The sequence below is a fragment of the Clavelina lepadiformis genome, chromosome 5 (assembly GCF_947623445.1).
Source record: "Clavelina lepadiformis chromosome 5, kaClaLepa1.1, whole genome shotgun sequence".
Lineage (NCBI taxonomy): Eukaryota > Metazoa > Chordata > Ascidiacea > Aplousobranchia > Clavelinidae > Clavelina > Clavelina lepadiformis.
The window spans coordinates 13,972,832-13,992,352 of record NC_135244.1 but is presented as its reverse complement, the minus strand read 5'-3'; the positions used below and the strand labels follow the sequence as shown (position 1 = coordinate 13,992,352).

Genomic DNA, 19,521 nt, shown 5'->3' with positions numbered 1-19,521 from the left:
TTAAATGAAACGTAGTTGTATTTTAACAACCGCTGATTTTGCACTGGAAAATAGGGTGTAACGAAAGTGTCCCTGGGCAGTACAAAACCTGTCCACGGGCCGAGCGCCAGTGTTTGGACCACCTTGATGTAAGCAATAACTGTGACCGAAACTACAACAGTTTAAGATGTTCATGGAGATATTGCGGCATTGCTGCATTTGACTTGACCTGTTTGTGAATGCCTGATACACAGTTGCAGCTACGTAACGTGCAAGATGCAGACGTGGCAAGTAGCCAAGTATAGCCTACAGACGTTAGTACATAGTACATACATACATAGTGTTACAGCATTTCAGTGTTTACCTGCCTGTTAGGCCAAGGTGTCTATTGTCTAGTCCTTTGTTGGAAGCTTGCTTATGATGTGCCTGACAGATATGTTGATAAAAGTAACAACAGAACATGCCCAATCCCGCCATTGCACCTAACTTATACTTACGGTGTACCCAGGGCCGTGCATAGCAATAATTTTAATTCCATATCAAACAAAAGTCAAAAAGCAGCGTGTATTTCACCGACTGCCGGTTACCGTAATTTGAAAAAAGCTACTTCGGTAAACGGTTCTCCGATTCCGCATAATATTTTGGTGTTTTCTTACTTCGATAAACGGCGATCGGCGAAGTAGACACTTTTACACACCGCCGTTTACAGAAGTAGGAAAATACAACTACACTTGTTTGTTTTGATTTGTTTAAAACTTTTTTGTTTAAAAACTTCTGTGACTTGGTGTGCTCACTTTACTTTGCTCCAGCTTTTGAAAGTCTCTCCATCTTAAAGGCGATTACTACCAATCACAGCCAGCCTTAGGCCAGTGCAAGAGATGCAACTGCATTGGGCCCTAATCTGAAGAAAATCTTTGCTGGCAGCTGATTTGCACAAACATGTTAATTAGTTTACTACTTTACGTTATTATTATTAAAATCACTACTGAATAGTTCTTTATGGCTTGCGCTATTGCGCAGGGAAGGAGTAACAGAATTTGAAGAGTGCTTTAAAATACTGATTGTATTACTTTGCTGATTGCTGATAATAACTAACAGCGCTGCACGGCCATTAACCCAAAAACAGAAAATAAACAAAATTTACAAGTTGAATGTGATTGGCAAATAATAGGTCCAGTTAAAAGTTGTAAGGTCGGGCCAACTGACCCATCTAAATTCCTCTACACTGGCCTGGGTGTACCCAGTCAGCCTGCAGCAACTGCATTGGATTTCATTTGATATCTATGAAATAACTACTTGGAATTTCTTTAAGTGTTCCAAATCATGCTTTAAAACTATATAAGTTATGCATATAGGCCTATAGGCTAATAGTGACATTTGGCCTTGTGTGGTTATAACTTCTTGTTGTCTGGTAGGTTTTGTGTGCATTCATTTTATTATTATGCGTGATGTACCTTATTACAAACTCACAACCATTCTAATTAAATGCAGACTCTCCATCAGCTTTAAAAAAGTATCTTTGGTAAAAATGCAATGATAGCCTAGCCCTAGATAGAAACTAATCAACATGAAGTAGGCGAATTTAATAAAATAAAATTTTTCACTAACTAAATATAACTTACATATTATGTAAGTAAGAATTATTATATTTTCATGTACGTTACATATGCATGTAAATTAACAGTATATTTTATCATCTCAATTATAGTGCAGTAGGCCATCTGGAACCCTGTTTTGCAGAAATGCTTAAGTCAGTCAGGACTGACTAAAATTAATAATGAAACTTTATTGGGTAATAAATCTAAGAACTTCTATAGTAATACAAGGGCTTATATATTTCTTCAAGATGAATTAACATTTTACTGTTGAAATTAACAGTTATTGTTGTCATGGCAAAACAGTTTGGAAACACATCCAACCCTAGGCCTGAAGTTATGGGTTGGAATTCAAATCAACAAAATGAAAATTTTTTTGCATGGCACCAACCTCCAATTGTTAGTAACCCTGCCAATGTTCCTGGAACCAATTTTCACTCAAATTTTCAAGGGCAGTATTGTTCAGATGTGTTTCATCAAGGTTCCAACTGTCTTAGCCCTTTTCATGCTCCTCGAAATCCCTTCTCAGCAGCGCCTCGCGTGCCAAGACCACTGTGGCAGCATGTTAGACCACCATGTCCACCTTTACCACCCTGGGCATCAACTTATGGAATGTCATCACATCAGCCATTTCATCCTCCACATGCTGCCTTTTACAAGAACGAAAGACAACCTCACCAACCTGGAGTTGGGTTGAAGACAGCATGTGAAAATCTAAATCATAATAATGCAAATGATAAGATGGTTGTGGAACGTTTTTTAAAAGAACGTGGAAAATTCATGAACCACATCCAAGCTTTACCCGCTTCAATGTCAACCAATAAAAAAGAATCAAGTAACTTGACACTAAAGGTAATTTTAAATCTTTTTAGTACATAAGTGTTATATCAGAACTGATATCTGTATCCATTTATTTACCACCTATAGATTTGTGAAGCCAAAGACTTGCATCAAAGAGCAAGATCACTTTTGTCTACCTTGGAAGGTGCCTCAGAAACTTTTTTCCAAAGTGATGAATCAAAAAAAATACGGGTAATTTTTGTTGTGTTATTTTGTCCAATTATCATTTTATTCAACTGGAATGAGTGTGGCACTGATAAGGTTGGTTTGCACAAGATAGAGTTGCTTAGTCAGTTACTACTAGACACTGAGATTGGTGAGAACTCAAATAATAGGTTTTGTTATTCGTGCATTTCCAAATCTGGTATCATTGATCATTTCACGTAACCAAGGTGTCTGATGAGCAAGGAAATGGTTTTTAAACTTGTCATCTTGTTCGGTAAAGAAACAAATCAATCTGTTTTTCGTTTATACGAATTTATTGATAATTATCACTACCATGACACTATCTTTATCACTATCAAAACTTGAACGCTCTTGTATTAAATTGTTACCTTCTATAAATTAAAGGATTCAGCTTGAATCCCAAGATTCGAATAACAATAATAATAGTTGATATTTGCCTATAATATTGTCTTTGATTTGATTCATCTATTACACTTTTATCCATTAATACATCAAACCTTTTTTCATTATTGTTAATGTTAGTTTTTAGTTCCATGCTGTTAACTTTAGTTAGGTTTTCTGTTATTGCTGCTGTTTCTCTTAATTCTACCATGTAGTACTTATAGTGTCTTCTTTATCTGTCCATGTATAAATCTTCGTTAAGGTGCCTGTATACTGGATGCAACCAATGTACAGTACCAGTATGTCAAGTATATAATCTTGAATGGCATGTGGTGATGCGGAAAAAAAACAAACATATTTTTATCAGTGTAGTTGCTTGCGAATGCGTTGATGTGTGGCAATCACATACAGTGTACAGACAAAATTGCATGTGATCGCAACGCAAGCTTCTGCAAGTCATTACTAATAACGGTTTTTATGGAATCAGATCCAGTGTGCAGGCACCTTAACTCTTCACTGCTGAGGTAGTTACTTAATGTCACACTTCCATGAGTTGGTCTTCTTCCTTCATTTGTGCGTTACGTTGTTGACCTGTTCAGTGTTAAGTTGTTTTCTAGTATCTGGTATTAGAATGTGCATTTTTTTGACGAGTTAGTTTGTACTTGTAAGTTTATCAAACTGCTTGTACTGATTAGTGATTACTAGGGCGATTATTTTTTGACTTGTCAAAAAAAGTCAAAAATTTTTCAAATTTACAGCGTTAGGTCAAAAATTGTCAAAATTTTTTAAAAAGTCAAAATTGCTTACAAACTGCATTTTCGTGGTGTCATAGAGGTTGCACTGTATGTGAACTTGTCATTTTACACTGTACACCTTGCAGCCTACTTTATACTATTGTAAATGGCCCATTGTCTACTTTTTGTGAATCAGCTCTTGCTTCGGTTTTGCTTTAGATACTTCACGTATCTTTTGTTTAGACCAGTTGTTCCCAACCTTTTTTGGTGTCGGGGCCGAATTTCAAACTTCAGAGTACGTATGGAGCCGCATGAAAACACTCAAGTAATTAGAACGAAAATTTTAAAGCATGACAGCATGTGCCAACGAATAGCAACACTAACAAGAAAAATAACACAAATCGATTTAATGTCCAACTTGACTCCAATTCCAACTGACAAGTCAAAAAATAATCGCCCTGATTATTATAAATAGATTTTTTATAACTTTTGAGGGATTTTCAGGGGTCAATGAGAGCCGCAAGAAGGCTAGCTTGGTACCGCATGCGGCTCTAAGAGCCGCGGTTGGGAATCACTGGTTTAGACAAATGTATTGAACATTTTTTGTTGTGTTTTAGTTGCAGTTTTTTTTGGCAGTGATTTGTAATTAGCTCATTTCCCTTTTCAGAATAGGCTAGGTCTGTGTTCAGATTTTTGCCCTTCTTTACTACAATAAATTTCAACTTTTTGTACAATAATGGGTAATTTAACTACTTGAAATATTCATACTTCAAAATTTGTCAAAAAAAAGTTTTTTAATGTCAAAATTTTCAATTTTTAGGTCAAAAAATAATCGCCCTAGTGATTACCTTTGCAACAGTTAGTAAGCACTTTCTTTAAAGTTATAATGTTTTTGATATTTGTGAAATATACAGTTATTTAAACTCAAATTTTGTTAAATTCTCATTCTTTTCGCCAATGCAGGAAGAGTTGCAGAAGATTTTGTCTCAACTCAGTACTCCTGATGTCATAAAAGATTTACAACTCAAGCTTAATAAGAGAAAGAAGGCCCGTGCAAGGAGAAAGAAATGCAGACAAACTTATTATAAACATAAAGTACTTGAAAAAATAAGGATGGATGAGAGAAACATGCACATTGCTGAATGGCAGAAACAAGAAAAAGTGAAATTTCAACAACAGTTACAAGTAAGTTTGTGAATTTGTCTTTTCTATTGTCTTTGGCTAATCAAGTCACTGATCTGAACTAAATCTTGATCGTTTCCTGTTTTATGAATTACCATGAAGTTGCTAAAAGCAAACAAACTGCAGGCAGATTCATAATTTTATTGGCCAACTAGTCTCGAACATTCTTATCATAGCAAATGTTTAAATAAATGCATGATATCAAATTGTTACAGTATTAGAAGGGCTTCATTCGGAAGTTGTCGCAAATGAAAAGTCCACGGTGCAATCAAACAACAATAGTCGTTTGAGGTTACTATAGATAAGGTATAACAATGTGCCAGACACATGTGTGAAATAAACCATACCAGACTTATACAATAATGAGATTATGCAGACGATACAGTCTGCATTTGACAGACAGACAACAATTTGATATCATGCATTTATTTAAACAGTTGATCTGAAGAAGAACATAAGTAACAAACATGAGTAACACGTATTTCGACTCTACCCACTCTATTTTATGAATTACATATTAGAATGAGGAGATGAAAAAACAGATGGATAACACATTACATGAACTTCGCAAAGAGCAAACCACCTTTGGTAAAGCTATGGAGTTCATCAATGCTATTGCCAAACTGAGAACGGTTCGGGTTAATTCTGCAAAAGAAAAAGGTTTTTAATAACATACTAGATGTAAATTGAGATGTAAATGTGCAAACACCAGAAAACCAAGTATGCAGTAAGGTCAAAGCTTGACCAAAAGACCAAACGACAGAGTAATAGCAAAAAATTTAAAGTTAATATTTAATATTTTTGTTGAATCATCGATTTGAATCTTTTTCAGCCTCATATAGGCCTATGTACGTTTAGGTCCTGCTTTGGTTGTGTTTCTTTCTTGGTCTTCAAAATGGTGCCCTGTGCAAACACTGCTTGGAAAGTAATTAAATGATGCAAATGCTAGTTATCCTGAAGTGCAAACATGTATAACAAAATGTGATATATATTTGTTAATTTTTTTTTGTTTTCTTGATCTACCCTAAAAATATCAACTGATGAAGTGACGTCACTGATACGTGCTTTTGGAACCGATAGGCGAAATTATTATAATATGTTAAAATTCTTTTTAAACTATGTTTCATGCTGTTAAAATAATGCAATGTCATGATTTTTTCTACTTAAACATCTCAGAGTATTCAGTAGTTGATGGATTCGATGAAACTGTGAAAAATGTGAATGCTGTCTTGCTTTCACACAAGCGATTGTGTGCTGACAAGATTGCTTCCTTGACTCAAATCATTGAAACAAACCAAAAACAAACAAAGCTTTCCATGGAAAAGAGGCAGAAGAAAATGATTGATGTGCAAAGAAAATCATGGGAGCAGAAAAGAAAAATATCACTGTTTGGCAAAGAAGGTAAGTGTCAATGACCTTATGATCAATGATAACTGCTTAACTTTATATTGAACTGTGTAAACCATATCTGTGTAGGTATTCTAATCTAATGTTTATTTTTGTTGGCTATACATTATTTTTACACAAAGCTACTGGTTCAGTTTTTTTAATCACAGTTTTTCCGTTAATTTCTGTTGCAAAACTAAAACTATTGATATTATTTAAAATACAGTTAAAAGGGATCCTTTTGATCCTTTATGGCCAGTGCAACAGCTACATCATCAAGCTAATGCCAGTCTTCAGAACCTTGTGGAGTGCAGGTATTTTCTCTACATGCTGGCTGAACAAATATTGAAACTTAAATTACGAACAGTACTGTTAATTTGAAATCGATAATGTTGTCAAAGTGTGACAGAACAAAAAGTTAAATCAAATCCAGAAGCCTTACCCTAAAGCATCTTAATAGGCATCAATGGGATCAATTTTTGCACAAGGATGGCACTGCCATTCCTACTGGTTGGGTTGAACCATTTGAACCATCTTCGGAAGACTGGGAAATATATCAGGTTAAAGAAGACTCTGTGAAGGAATACCCACTGTCAGGCGAACTGGTTTCATGATAGCATCAGGACTTGGAAAGATTTATTGTTCATTGTATCCTTTTTGTATCCTTTACATGAAAACTGATATTTTATAATTGCTTTAATAGCTTTGCTTTTGGGTCATTATTGTATTTGTTACTTTTGTTTGCAAAATAATACCGTACGTATTGTTTATGTACGTAAAAAGTTAATTTTTTTCTGTTTAAGTTGTGATAAATATGATGTCATACAGGACTTGCAAAGTGTAAAGAAGTATGTTTAAAGCCAGGGAACGTTTTCCTGATCGCAGAGGAAGTTGAGCTTAAATAAAATGCAGCATAACTGGTTGGATCAACCAATGTCATTGAAAACGTTGGTACAACATTGAGTAGACTAGATAGAGATTAACATCAATAAAAAACTAATTTCTAATAACTTATCGGAAAAGAAGCGAAATAGATGTCTTCCTGTGTAATGAGGTGTTTCTTGACTAGCGGTACTTAAAATATAAAAACATTTTTCAATCCTGGTTCCTTCCCAGTCACACAGCTAAATAACATCAGTACTAAAGGAAATGAAATTCTTTATTAGCCGAACTCAAGTGCATGCAAGTCACAACAAATGATAAGTCGTTACAATAAGTACAGCGTTGCTCAGTCAAAAAGTAGTTTTTGCAAAGTTACACTGTAAAGTAGTTCACATAGATGTAGAATTTTCTCTGAAAAAGATTTCATTTTTACTGGCAGAACGAAATGATGTTTTGTTTTTTATTGGCCAGAAAATTTGAAACTTCAGCTACTAAAGATATCATTGGTCTTTTATGCATTGTCAATGTCGTACAAGAGTTTTTTTACCGATCATTTTGATACACACAAATAAGTAATAACTGGTGCTAGATTAGGTGCTTATAAAGGCCACATTTGTATGCTGCCCAAGAAGAAACGTGATGATGAGTGAAAACATATGCAAAGTTACATTTCAGTTATCAGCCAATAATTTCTACCAAATGTGAATACAAACTTTTATCTAATTTTGAACTGCATAGGAATTTCGTTAGTAAGGCTGACATAGACTTAATACACTTTAATATATCTGTACCAAGCACAGAAAGGAAATGAACAATGTAAAAATCTATCAAACTATTGTGTTATAGTAACTTACGGTACCATCTTTGGGCAATGGTAAACTCTGAGCTCTAGGTAGGTTAGATAAGGATGGTGCTTAAGGACAGTTCTTTCCATTGTGTGATTTACAACTCTTAATACTGTTTTTATTAGTTTTACCATAAAACGTTCAAGCCATTATGTAGTAGATTTATTCTTCTGTTTTTTTTTATAAATATTTCACAATGAGTGAAGAAAGTTACAACAGCAGTTGTTGCAAGAACATTTTCATCTAACTTTTAAACTTTTGGTGTAGTGTTTTGTTGTTGTTGGCTGGGCCGGTGGGCTACATTAGTTTCTCCAATAATTGAAGAAGAACAAGGAGACCGAGTAGCTGATTGTAGAAAAATATTTAACCAAGCTTATTACTGTGCAAAACTGGTTAGCCAAAAAAATTATGTATCTGCCTGCAGTTTGATTGCTTTTACCAAGTTCATGGTGCTGTTTTTTTTTATTGTTTAAGTATGGAAATATCTAATGCTTCCAATACAAAGACTAGCTAAAGTTGATTGTACAGTAGGCCTATATAGAGGTCAACATTATCTTAGTAAAATTTTAGATGTAGAAAAAAGGTAGGTCCTAAAAATTTTAACCAAGGAAAATAAGTACCTAAATTTTTTTGTGCATCGGAATTTCTGTATCACAGCAAAATTTCAGCATTTACATGTTGTATATTTAAAACTTTTTAATTTATGTTACTGTTTAATGTGCATACTTTATGTTCTTAAGGTTTGTCATAATTCCTGAGTAATAGTATTTTTGGTGTAAACTTTCTGTTCAAATTTAATAAATATGGAAGCACTTTGGTGGCACGGAAAAGTGAAAGAATTAACCTTCAATGAAAAGCAAAAACTACCAGAACCCTATGACCCAGAAGATGTAAAAATAAAGGTTGCATATTCAGGTATAATTAAAGAGCTCATGCAAAAGAAAACAGTTAAAAACTAATATGTTTTATAATCTTTCCTGTCATCAAAACGAGCAAAATTGGTTCATAATCATTGGTGATATGATATGAGTTAGGATCATGAGTGTAGCCGTTAAATGTCGTAGCTTTTTATTGAAGCAACAATTCTTGAAAAATGTACGTTTAACCATAACTTTATTTGACATTCAGCCTTGTGACTCATCCTATTTCCACTTGGTCATAATAGTTACCAGCAATGCGTCATAATGTCACATACTACTGTTTTGTTAGAAATTAATATTATTTTCTTTAAACGTCCCAAAGAATTCACATAAGTGTTTAAATACTATTGAAGCTTATTGCTAGCCCTCAAATTGTTTGCAAGGCATAAAATTGTTTTGTTGGCACTGGTGTGAATGTGGTATTACAGGAAACATTATTTTGTAAAATGTGATGGGAGTCAATTTCCCATTGTTAATTTCTCTTGCTTTCGTTGCAAACTAGTATGTTAAAAGAATATACACCAATATCATGAATGTAACAGTGAATGCCCAAAATAATGGCAATTGTAACAGTTATTTGCAATTTATGCTACGCATTTTAAATGTCAGTGTTGTTACCAAGGCATATGTGGATCTGATTTCCACTACATGAAAGGAGAAATGGGAAAGTTTGCTGCCAAAGATGACGGTGTGATTCTCGGACATGAATTTTCTGGAACTGTTGTTGGAGTGGGAGAGAAAGCAGCAAAACGTTTTAAGGTATCAAATTTATAAATGATTTTGATCAATCCTGGAGGAAGGTAATGTGATGGGGAAAAAGAAAAGAAAAATTCAACGATTTCATCAGTGTCATTACTATAAATGAATTTTAACATGTTTGCTACTGCAAGACAATTTGCAGACATAATGTGGCATATAGCTTAATGAAATTCGTTCAATTTTGTCACATAGAACATGGCTTTTAGAAAAAAATACTATATTACATCATTATAGTAGTACCATTTTCATTTTGCGAATAACTAATTGATCAAACTAGGATCCAGATAATTATGTACGAAAAATAAATAGATTAATTGATAATTATGGTTATTTAATTTTATGTCAGCTATATATGTAGATTGGAGATAGAGTTTGTGTCGATCCAAATATGTGCTGTAAAGAATGTTCCTGGTGGAAAAAGGGTTGCCCTCACTTCTGCACCACCATGAAAAGTGTAGGAGTAAAAGCAGATGGTGGATGGGCCCAATACTCTGTTGTTGCTGAAAATAAGGTATTGTACAATGATAATGCGATTACATTTGAGACCAATTAAAACTGGTCTCGTTGTTGGTTTATCGTCTAAAGCAAAGTTGGTCAACTTATCTTCAACTATGATTGACGCAAAAGGGAACCTTACTTTCTATCTTTTGTCAATATGACATCCCTGAGTAGTGTTACCAGCAATGAGTAATAAATGTTAACCAAAAATATTGTTTAAGTTCGTTCAAATACCAATTGCCATTGGTTGGATGGATGAAATAGTTTGAAAATACATTTAGTGCAATTTCTATACAAGCTTATTTGTTAAAATAAAATTAAACTGTTTTGTGTTTAATTTATTTGTCGTTTCTAGTTTACCTGTTTTTCTAATTCAAAGGTGCATAAGCTGCCAGATGTTGTAAGTCTTAAGCAGGGAGCACTTGCTGAACCATATTCTTGCGTGCTAAGAGGATGGAAGCACATTGAGCCACTACCACCGAAAGATTGCAAGATTCTAGTTCAAGGAGGTGGCATCATTGGCATACTTTTTTGCACCGTGCTTCATCACAATGGATACAGTAATGTCACGATCTCTGAACCTAGTGAAGAACGCCGAAAACTGTGTTCTAGTATGTTTAGAATTATTGTTTTTATTATTCTAATCCGTTGTGTATACTTTCACCTCTCTAGCTTACTATCTTGATGTAGTCACCGGCGGCTAGATGACCTGGCTGTGGTATTTGTCAACCAATTTATGTTACTGCTACTCATTATAAAGTTTGTTTTAATTGTTGTCTTAATTCATATTCCATTTGCAAGTCAGGTTTGGGTCGTTACAAGTATAGTTGTTGTTTTAACGCAAACATTTAACACCAGATTCGGGTTTTGGATTTGATGTGGTGCATCCGCAAGAGATCTTACTTAAAATGGCTGCAAATGATATGGATCAGCATGGCTTTGAATTGATCATTGATTGTACTGGAAATGCATCCGCGGTAGAAAAGGTATATAATATGGTGTGGCATGAAGTTCTGCGACTTATCAACCAAGAGTCTATGGAGACAATGTAGTGTCAGTTTTGCTTGTAAAAAATTGTGTGTAAAGATATACTGGAAGAATTTGTACTGTAATAGAATACTAAAATCGTTTCATGTGCAGTTTTTTTTGTGAAATCTCACAGTTACAGTTATAACTTTCAACAGAATTTTTTTTACAGTGAAAATAAATACTAGATTGATTAATAACCCTAAACATCATTTTATTATGGAATATAACAGGCATTTGATTTGGCCTGCCGTGGGGGGAAAATCTGTGTGTTTGGATGTTGTCCTGCTGGTAAAAAGATTTCAATTGAACCTTTTCAAATATACTGGAAGGAGCTGAAGATAGTGGGCTCATTCATCAATCCTTTCTGTTTTGTTGACACCATACCCTTGCTTGAAAATCTGGCAAACAAAGGTTACCTGTCCTATGAGAAGTTGGGCATTAAAGAGTTTCCATTGGCTGATTACAAGGAAGCAATAGATAGTTTGAAATCAGGAAATGCCACTAAGGCTGTTTTCAAATTGAATGAGTAACTGGAATGTTTAAGGTACTTGTGAAAATAATTGTGTTGGAGATAGGCCTGATGTTGAAAACAAATCGTCTGAATTTAATTTGTATTGAAACCTCGTATTTATTATTGCAAATTTGTTGCTTGTTTGAACCCTGCTATTACTATCGTATCCAAATGCTTTCAATAATTGTGTTTTTTGTTAGTTGTGTCAGGGTGAACCATAAATTTTGTGTTAGTATTGTGTGTTATCTTTTTGCCAGATTCGCTTATTGCGCCAATGCATTCTTTATGATTGATTTTTACGTACAATTTGTCGATATTGTAATTGTTGCAATATATTTAATTTTGTTTCTTAATGAACGCAGCCATTTCGCTATGCAGTCCGTATTAAAATGTGCAGTATATTGAACTGTTGGGTAATACAAAGAAATCCTCATTTTGTGTGAAATGGATGTTTTTTTTTACTTACAGGTTACGCTAGAGCTTGCAATGGGTGATATAGAAAGCAAAAACGGGTTTGCAAACAACGCAAAACTTTCTTAAAGCTAAAGTCGTTGAAATGATTTCGAAATGTATAAAGAGCGTACTTGCACTCGTCGGAGACCGTGTCTTCGCTGAAGTTCATTGTGTAATGTTAGCTCCTTTCAGAAAACTTTCAGGCTCACTATTTCGAAAATATGATGTTTATAACTAAAGAATCCCAGAATCTTCGAATTAATTTTACGCTACGGTAACATCTACAATAAGAAATGTTGTGTACAAATCTTGTCATTGGATGCAGTGATTTCGGGATATAGCCTATCTATTTTCAGTTATTTACTGCTATTACCCCTAAGTATGCAAGGATACTTCATACTTGCAACTTAGGCATCTAGCCATGTAGACCAGCGTGGTCCAACTGCAGGCCCGCGGGCCAAAGTTGGCCCGCGAGCACCGATTTTTTGGCCCGCGAACTGATAGTCAGCTTTGATAGTCGCTACTGTATAGTCGAGGAAGAACCTCGACCGCAGATGTCACATTGATCAGCATTTAATAGCTAAATTTTGAACTATTCTAATTTCAGTTTTAATGAAACAAGAGAACTTTTTTCAGTTCTAATATCAATGTCACATTGTTTTTCAGTTCTAATTTCACATTTCTTCATTTCTAATTTAAAAACATTGGCCCGCAAGATAAAAAAATTTTCTGATTTTGGCCCGCGATGAAAAGAAGTTGGACCACGCTGATGTAGACTATAGCATTCTTGTCTCGCATTGCTACATAACTCACCGTAATACGTTTCTGTTTTTCTTTGCTTTCTAATGTTTTCAAAGGTGTTTTGGTGTAACAAACAACAACCAATAAGCTCTGTGTTTTGAGTTATCTTTGACACACAAATACAGTATGCGGAATCTTTCCAATTAGATTACCGGATAGAGATGCTTTTCGCCTTTTTACTTCTAAGGTTCGTGATCAGGGCCGGCCTTTGGCAAATGTAAGGGATGCAACTGAATTGGGCCCACGCTGCTTGGTAGTAAAGCAAAATTAACAATTTAGCTTTTATTTTGCGCGAATTATAATGTTATTTCTCAATTTGTTCTCGAAAGATTCTCGTTTCAAAACTGCTTAAAATGGTATTATAGGCCCTACAGCCAACAAAAATGTACCATATGCGTCGGCTACTTTACTTTTTTTGTTACAACATATTTCTGAGATTGTTGTTGAAAGTTACTTTCTGTGTTACGATAACACAGAGCAGCGCCAAGTCAGGGAAGGAGGAAAGTGTGTAAAACGTATTAGACTACAAGCAAAGAGTTAACAAAACGACTGAAACATGAAGCATGTTAAGAAAAGTTGACTACCCATGAAGATTTTTATGCAAAAGTTCTCCAAAGGAAAGTTAGGCATATATATTCAATCAATAAATTCCTTACAACAAGCTAATTTAAAAGTACTCAGAAAAGGAAGACCTTAAATAGATCATAAGAGGTGACTCGGTTCACCCTAAAATAAGCTCAGTATTATACTTTGAATCATTGGTTAGCTATATGTTCTACAACTTTTTACCAAAGGCCGTTGATACTACGGGTACTTTTACAGTAATTCTGTTACAGACAGACATACTAACAAACAAACTCCGTACTGACACGCGTAACCTCCATGACGGAGGCAGCAATAAATCAGACTTTACATAAAAAAGAGATATATAGTAATAACGAACAGAGCAAACAAACAACAGACGCTGGAAAATTGAACATAGCAGGTTATTACGACAAAAACATTTAACACGTTTCACAATCTCAAAATAACTTTTGACTGCAGTATTATTTGACCCCCTTAAATATGCTATTAACTTGCGATAGCACTTCGTTTTTCAATAGGTGAAACGGTCATCAAATCTGTTTTTGGTGGCTGTCTACTGAAATCCTTACTTTCAACAAGTTTCTTCGAAGCTTTGTCCAAAGCATTTGGTAATTGTTCAGCCACAAGCTTTGATTCGGAGGATGGAATTTCAACTTTAGATTCTGGACCCGGTTTTGACTTAGTGTATAGTGTCCCCAATGATCCCGACCAGCGCACCTTAGACATAGGAACCAGTGCTATGCTTACGTCCTTGTCAAGTTGCTGATATTTATCAATAACTACAACATTCGCTTTTCCGTCTTGTTCGATTTTGGGGTTTGTGTAAAAACTTGCTTGCTGCTCTTGTTTTATTAATGGTGACGAAGCGCTCAGCGCGTTTTGGAGTGTTTGCGCAGCTGAAGAGCATTGGCGTTTTGAATTAGAAGATTTTACAGCAATAAGATCCGCTTTTCTTCGCAAATCACTAGCACGCAGTTTGTCTGACATTATCAATTTCTTGCTTTTTTGAACACTCGCATTAAAAGACATCACCAGAATTTCGTTGGCGTTATTTTGGATCGTGTTTGCGGGTTGATTTCTTAGATCTTTGATAATACCGTTGTGTTCCGAGCTTAAGGGCTTGTTCTCTTGGTGGTTGTTTCCAGCAGACGAATTCCCGAGTTTTTGTATACCAGAGAACTTAAATTGCGGTGGTTTCGGAAAAACGGTTAGTAAGGCATCTAAATTCTCCTCTTTTGACCCTTTTTTCTCTTCCGTTGCAAAAGGTAGTCTAGCTCTTGGTGTGACGTCCGCCTTGCTTTCCTCACGATCCAATTTCTGCAACTTCTTTTCACGGAGATATGTCGTTGCGTTTTGATGCTGACGTGCTGAGTTGCTTCCTTCGGAAACAACTAATTGTATCGTCTCTGGGATTTTCACAGGAGTCAAGATGGGAGAAGCTATGGAGTAAAAGGTCATGTTTGACGACTTACTATCAGCTGGCATGCTTGTTGATAGAGAAGACGTTTTCCCGTTTGCCTGTTCGCTGGATACGTGGTGGTACCTCAGTGAAACCGACTTATTGTGACCCTCAGCTGCGGAATATGAAAAATTTAAGCTGTAAAATACATAATAATACGCACATCCGTTCTCTCAGTGACACAACTATTCTAAACTACGCAAAATAAAAAGTTTTCTTGTTACCGCTTGAACTTTGGTGTTTGGAATTGTAAGCACTTTTGGAAGTTTGCTGAGGAAAAACATTGGTCTTGCAATATGTTGATGGTATCGATGAGCCTTGTAAAGCGGTATCTACCATATCTCCTGATACTTGGCTGAATTCCTTTCGGATCTGAAAACACTTTCGTTTACTATACTGTACTGTAACACTAATAACCTATATATTATTACGTCAATTTCTGTGTCGCATTACAATATCTTTTACAATAAATTAGGCCCAATTTACTTATAGGCTACTTACAGTATAAATGTCATTAACATCTAGACAAAATATGTGTGATTTGAGGATGTTATAAAGAGCCTTTACCTGCATACGTCGTCGGAAAAGATTTGCCAAAGCTAGCACATAGCTTGGAGTATGATCAGCATTAGAAACTTTTGTTTCCACTTGCTCTTTAACATTAGCGAGTCCACGTGGATGTGGTTTGGAGTCTAAAAGAGGCAAGCCTGCTCCGGGTCCACTGCATTCGTAAAGTCTCATGATGTTACTTTCAACTTCTGCATTCCACTCTCTTGTTGTCTTTTTCAAGGGAATCGTTCGAGGTGTCTCCCCTGAAAACGGGGACCATGATCCATGTTTGTTAACTGAAGCAACGCTTATGGGACTGACAGAGTGTTTTGACTCATCAGAGTCGTCAAACTTAAGATTAGGAAGAGTTTGTCTTGCGCTTTTTATATCATCTTTGGGGTTATTGTCTTTCGCGTTTGTTGTAGGTTTGACATCAGAAGCTTTTTCAGCAAAACTTGTTGCCCTTGGGTTTGTTTTTTCCGTCTTTCCTGTCTCGTCCTTATTGACTGTGTTTTGCTGTTTCTGCTTTCCTTTGTCATCTTGCTTTGTAAGCTTTATAAATGGTCCCTTGTTTTGAATTTTAACCGAGTCATCCTCATCTGTGAGTCCCTCTGCATCGCGTAGAAATTTCTTTTTGTCTTTCAATGAAGAACAGAGGTGAGTGATGTATCTTGGATCATCACGAAGAGTTTTCTCGTTGCTCACTTCGATCCCTATAGAATTTTTCTTTTGTTGTCCTTTTTTGGAAGCGCTGGTTGTTTGTTGATTTTGAGTTCTAATTACAGGAGCGGTTGTAGCTCGGGTAAGTCCTCGACTTTGACAAAATTGAAGAAGCTCTGTAACAAGTTTTCAGCACTCATCATACACAATCACTCGATCCAAACTATGAGTTACGGTTACGTCATAAACAATAGTTGTTGAAAAAATAACCGTTATATGTAAACAAGAATTACTGGAATTCTTTAGGTAATAGATTATGGGATTAAGGCGTTAATTGTTTAATTATGTTTTTTTTTCAAGACTGAGAAATAGGTTATAAAGCTCAAGCATCAGCATAATCTTTTTATACACACCGCTATGAGTAAATATGGTTTGATATTGCAGAACTTATTCCCGTCAAGAAAAAGGTTTAGAATTAATCATTTTACCTAAATCATCGTCGTTGAAATCGTCCACACTCCATCTCGAAAATTGGGCCCAAGATTTTTTCTTTCTGCATACATAATAGGAAAATCTTTTTATCCAAAATATTGTGATATAGTTTTCAAAGTGTTGCATATTTTGATAACTTATAAAGTATGAAAGCCATTGTTCAGAAATAACTCTAGAATAGATCTTGAACTCCGTTTCGAATATAGAAAGTCAAACAGCGTCTCAAATTGTATTGAAAGTATTTACATCCTGGTTATGAGTGTTTTGATAAGCTGATATAAGCGTAAGTTTATTAGGCGTTGTATATTAATTTTATAAATAGAAATTCCTCTCTTCTACATGTAGCCTACTACAAAGATGACTGGCTAGCTGTCGTGTGGCGAAACGTAAGTAACTATCTCATCAGCAAGAAGGTGTAATGTTTCGTGCAATTGTTCATAACAAGCGATATGCTTGTTAAACAAGGGCGTTTAAAAGGTCGCTTGAATGGTAGTTTGACACCAGTCACAGATAAAGGTGGCCTATTAAATTTGTATTCGAACCTTTTCGAGGCGACCTTGCATATTTAAACAATTGTATAAATTTATACAAAATCCACAAAACATAAGGTTATCTTAATTAACACCAACATATTTTAAGGATTTTACCTTTGCTATCGTCAAGCAAAGTGCTGGTAGATCATCTTACCTCAGCCTTGACGTTCTTCCACGGTGATTTGAGCCACTTTTGCTACGTTTTCCGGACGAGAAATTATGATTGTATCCAGATTTACGAAGCAAAGAAGTCGCAGATAAAGACATGGGTTAGAATCAGATAGCCACCTGTAAATGAAAAACTTTACATACGTAACAAACGCTGGGATTTCGTTCACAAGCTCATCCCGCTGACACTCACTGATGAAAACAAAAGATTAATTCAAAGAAGGACAAATGAAATACAAAGATAAAATAACCATCAAAGTTTCACCCATATACCTTACTTTTCCTGTATATGGGCTGACATAACACTTTTCAATTCAAACATGAAAGAGAAATACTGCCTCAGTTTTGCTGTTTAAAATCTTACTGACAGCTACAAAAACCAAACCGCATATAAACGCATAACGATAGCCGTTTGCAACAATACCTAAGGAGAGGTAACTATGGTATTAACGAAACCGCCAATTCTTCGCGGTAAGCATGAGTGCTTTAAACACGACACCCTGCCACAATACTATTCACGTCACTCCTTTCAAAATTATTTTCCTGTTTTGTAGCATGACATAGCGAACTCGAAGTGTCATAACGCCAATTTACATCTAAAACCAGTACCAGAGCTAACTTGAAGTGGGCATTCACCACTGTCATATCTTCTGTCATCCTGCGCAAACATAAATCAATAGTAAATTGCGCACAAACAGGAGAGGGCTCGTTTTTCAATTACAACATCTTAAAGCTGTAACGTGATGCCGAAAACTTTCAAAACCACCCTTAACCTAAGTCGTTATAATACCATCACGTATATAAATGTTATGGTTAAGATACTGTGTGCATTTTGCAGGATACAAGCTACATATACAGAAATTTGCCGAGTAATTTGCCAGAATATTTACGTAACCTTGCCTTTGTTTCATTCACTTCAACTTTCAAACTTCCAATTTGATTGCAGAGTACAGTAAATAGGCATTGTCCTGTGTGGTTATTCCACGTCAATTCAACACCCTGTCCTGTTACTGGTGTTACTCCTCACCCTGTTCTGTTCACTGCTGCATTTCCGTGAATTAATCAATTACTGCCCAAAGTTATGTTACTAACGAAGAAAATAACTCGTCGTTGTTTTCATGGAAGAGATAAATTGCCTTTACGCGTTACATGCTACTTCACATCAATAAGTTGTAAACTAGAAGACGAGTCGGCAGACACTTTGCAATATATTCAGTGCTACTATTGCGTAGTTTATTGAATATGTTTTGTCTCATTCACTATTTTCCTACAATAGCAAAAAGAAGTTTTGTTTGATTAGGTCTTGCCTCTATAGTAGGCCTAGCTGGTACTGTACATCTCTGTGATGAATACACACTTTTCTATCGAGCCCGATATAAATGGGCAAAGAAAACAATGACGGGAAAAAGGTTATTGCCTGCCATCTGTAAAAACACATTTTAATCGTTTACATAAACCTAGTTCATAGCTGAAGAATAGACAATATAAGATAATTTATACGCTGAAATGTCTTTATACGTAAAGTTCTTAATATTTTCTTCTACAAACTCTTTCACCTCAAACTTTGGTTTCATTCAAAACTAATTTTAACCTGCCAATCTTTAATAAAGAAAATGTTTTACAAAAATTATCTAGGTTATTATGTACAAGACACTTGTACAGTATGTGCGGTAAGCATTGCGATCTCAAGGTGTTTTCTAATCAAACTGCATCAAATTTGATAACAACGGAAACACAAGAAAAATAATGGTACATATCATATTTTGTATCAAGAACAAAATAATATCATCACTAGAATAAGTTTTAATTCAAAATTGATCTCTTTTCGGTTTCATTGTTAAAATGCTGTATCAATTAGCCAACGGACCGAAAAACTGCATAACCATGTTAAAAACAAAATCGCAACAGCAAAGGACGTTTGGAAAAAAATGTGTTGAATGAAAAGAATACGGAGGAAGGAAGAAGAGTTCGGTCCGTTCCACACAGATTTTACGTTTATTTAACGTAATCGGCTCACTAGTTAGGTCAAACAATCGTAACAAACGCTGATGAGGAATTTGTGCTGGATTCACCGTTACTTCCTGTTAGCCATAA

The 19,521-nt window shown here is 35.3% G+C and overlaps 3 protein-coding genes across 6 annotated transcripts; 2 read left to right on the top strand and 1 right to left on the bottom strand.

Moving 5' to 3' along the window:
- The first annotated feature begins 249 nt into the window (after positions 1-249).
- Positions 250-7,053, top strand: LOC143459640 (uncharacterized). Its single transcript, XM_076956857.1, has 7 exons — positions 250-2,426; positions 2,502-2,606; positions 4,679-4,900; positions 5,419-5,557; positions 6,074-6,298; positions 6,510-6,597; positions 6,744-7,053. Exons 1-7 carry the CDS (start codon positions 1,869-1,871, stop codon positions 6,895-6,897), a joined length of 1,491 nt encoding a protein of 496 aa, XP_076812972.1. The 5' UTR covers positions 250-1,868; the 3' UTR covers positions 6,898-7,053.
- A 1,620-nt stretch (positions 7,054-8,673) lies between these two features.
- On the top strand, positions 8,674-12,165 carry LOC143459641 (uncharacterized). The gene is made up of 6 exons (XM_076956858.1): positions 8,674-8,925; positions 9,553-9,689; positions 10,048-10,200; positions 10,567-10,798; positions 11,046-11,173; positions 11,447-12,165. Exons 1-6 carry the CDS (start codon positions 8,814-8,816, stop codon positions 11,744-11,746), a joined length of 1,062 nt encoding a protein of 353 aa, XP_076812973.1. The 5' UTR covers positions 8,674-8,813; the 3' UTR covers positions 11,747-12,165.
- Positions 12,166-13,404: 1,239 nt separating this feature from the next.
- LOC143460874 (uncharacterized) lies at positions 13,405-19,277 on the bottom strand. 4 transcript variants are annotated; one of them, XM_076958540.1, is made up of 6 exons: positions 17,414-19,277; positions 16,723-16,787; positions 15,593-16,410; positions 15,250-15,397; positions 15,039-15,140; positions 13,405-14,945 (listed from the first exon to the last, which is right to left on the bottom strand). In XM_076958540.1, the coding sequence occupies exons 1-6, from the start codon at positions 17,524-17,526 to the stop codon at positions 14,053-14,055; spliced, it is 2,139 nt and encodes a 712-aa protein (XP_076814655.1). In that variant the 5' UTR covers positions 17,527-19,277; the 3' UTR covers positions 13,405-14,052. The 4 variants fall into 4 exon arrangements, with proteins under 4 accessions (XP_076814655.1, XP_076814652.1, XP_076814653.1 ...); XM_076958537.1 differs by having other exon boundaries at positions 13,407-15,140; positions 17,414-17,547; positions 17,701-19,277; XM_076958538.1 differs by having other exon boundaries at positions 13,407-15,140; positions 17,414-17,547; positions 17,706-19,277.
- Positions 19,278-19,521: the final 244 nt, after the last annotated feature.

What these genes read in the sequence shown, in the direction of transcription:
- LOC143459640 (XM_076956857.1), top strand. Translation starts at nt 1,869, where the DNA reads ATGGCAAAACAGTTTGGAAACACATCCAACCCTAGGCCTGAAGTTATG. An exon ending in CAAGTAACTTGACACTAAAG is followed by an intron (nt 2,427 to 2,501) that starts GTAATTTTAAAT and finishes TACCACCTATAG; the next exon opens with ATTTGTGAAGCCAAAGACTT. An exon ending in ATCACTGTTTGGCAAAGAAG is followed by an intron (nt 6,299 to 6,509) that starts GTAAGTGTCAAT and finishes TTTAAAATACAG; the next exon opens with TTAAAAGGGATCCTTTTGAT.
- LOC143459641 (XM_076956858.1), top strand. Translation starts at nt 8,814, where the DNA reads ATGGAAGCACTTTGGTGGCACGGAAAAGTGAAAGAATTAACCTTCAAT. An exon ending in CTGTTGTTGCTGAAAATAAG is followed by an intron (nt 10,201 to 10,566) that starts GTATTGTACAAT and finishes TCTAATTCAAAG; the next exon opens with GTGCATAAGCTGCCAGATGT. An exon ending in ACGCCGAAAACTGTGTTCTA is followed by an intron (nt 10,799 to 11,045) that starts GTATGTTTAGAA and finishes ATTTAACACCAG; the next exon opens with ATTCGGGTTTTGGATTTGAT.
- LOC143460874 (XM_076958537.1), bottom strand. Translation starts at nt 17,526, where the DNA reads ATGTCTTTATCTGCGACTTCTTTGCTTCGTAAATCTGGATACAATCAT. An exon ending in GGAAGAACGTCAAGGCTGAG is followed by an intron (nt 16,788 to 17,413) that starts GTAAGATGATCT and finishes TTATGTATGCAG; the next exon opens with AAAGAAAAAATCTTGGGCCC. An exon ending in TTTTCCGACGACGTATGCAG is followed by an intron (nt 15,398 to 15,592) that starts GTAAAGGCTCTT and finishes AAGTGTTTTCAG; the next exon opens with ATCCGAAAGGAATTCAGCCA.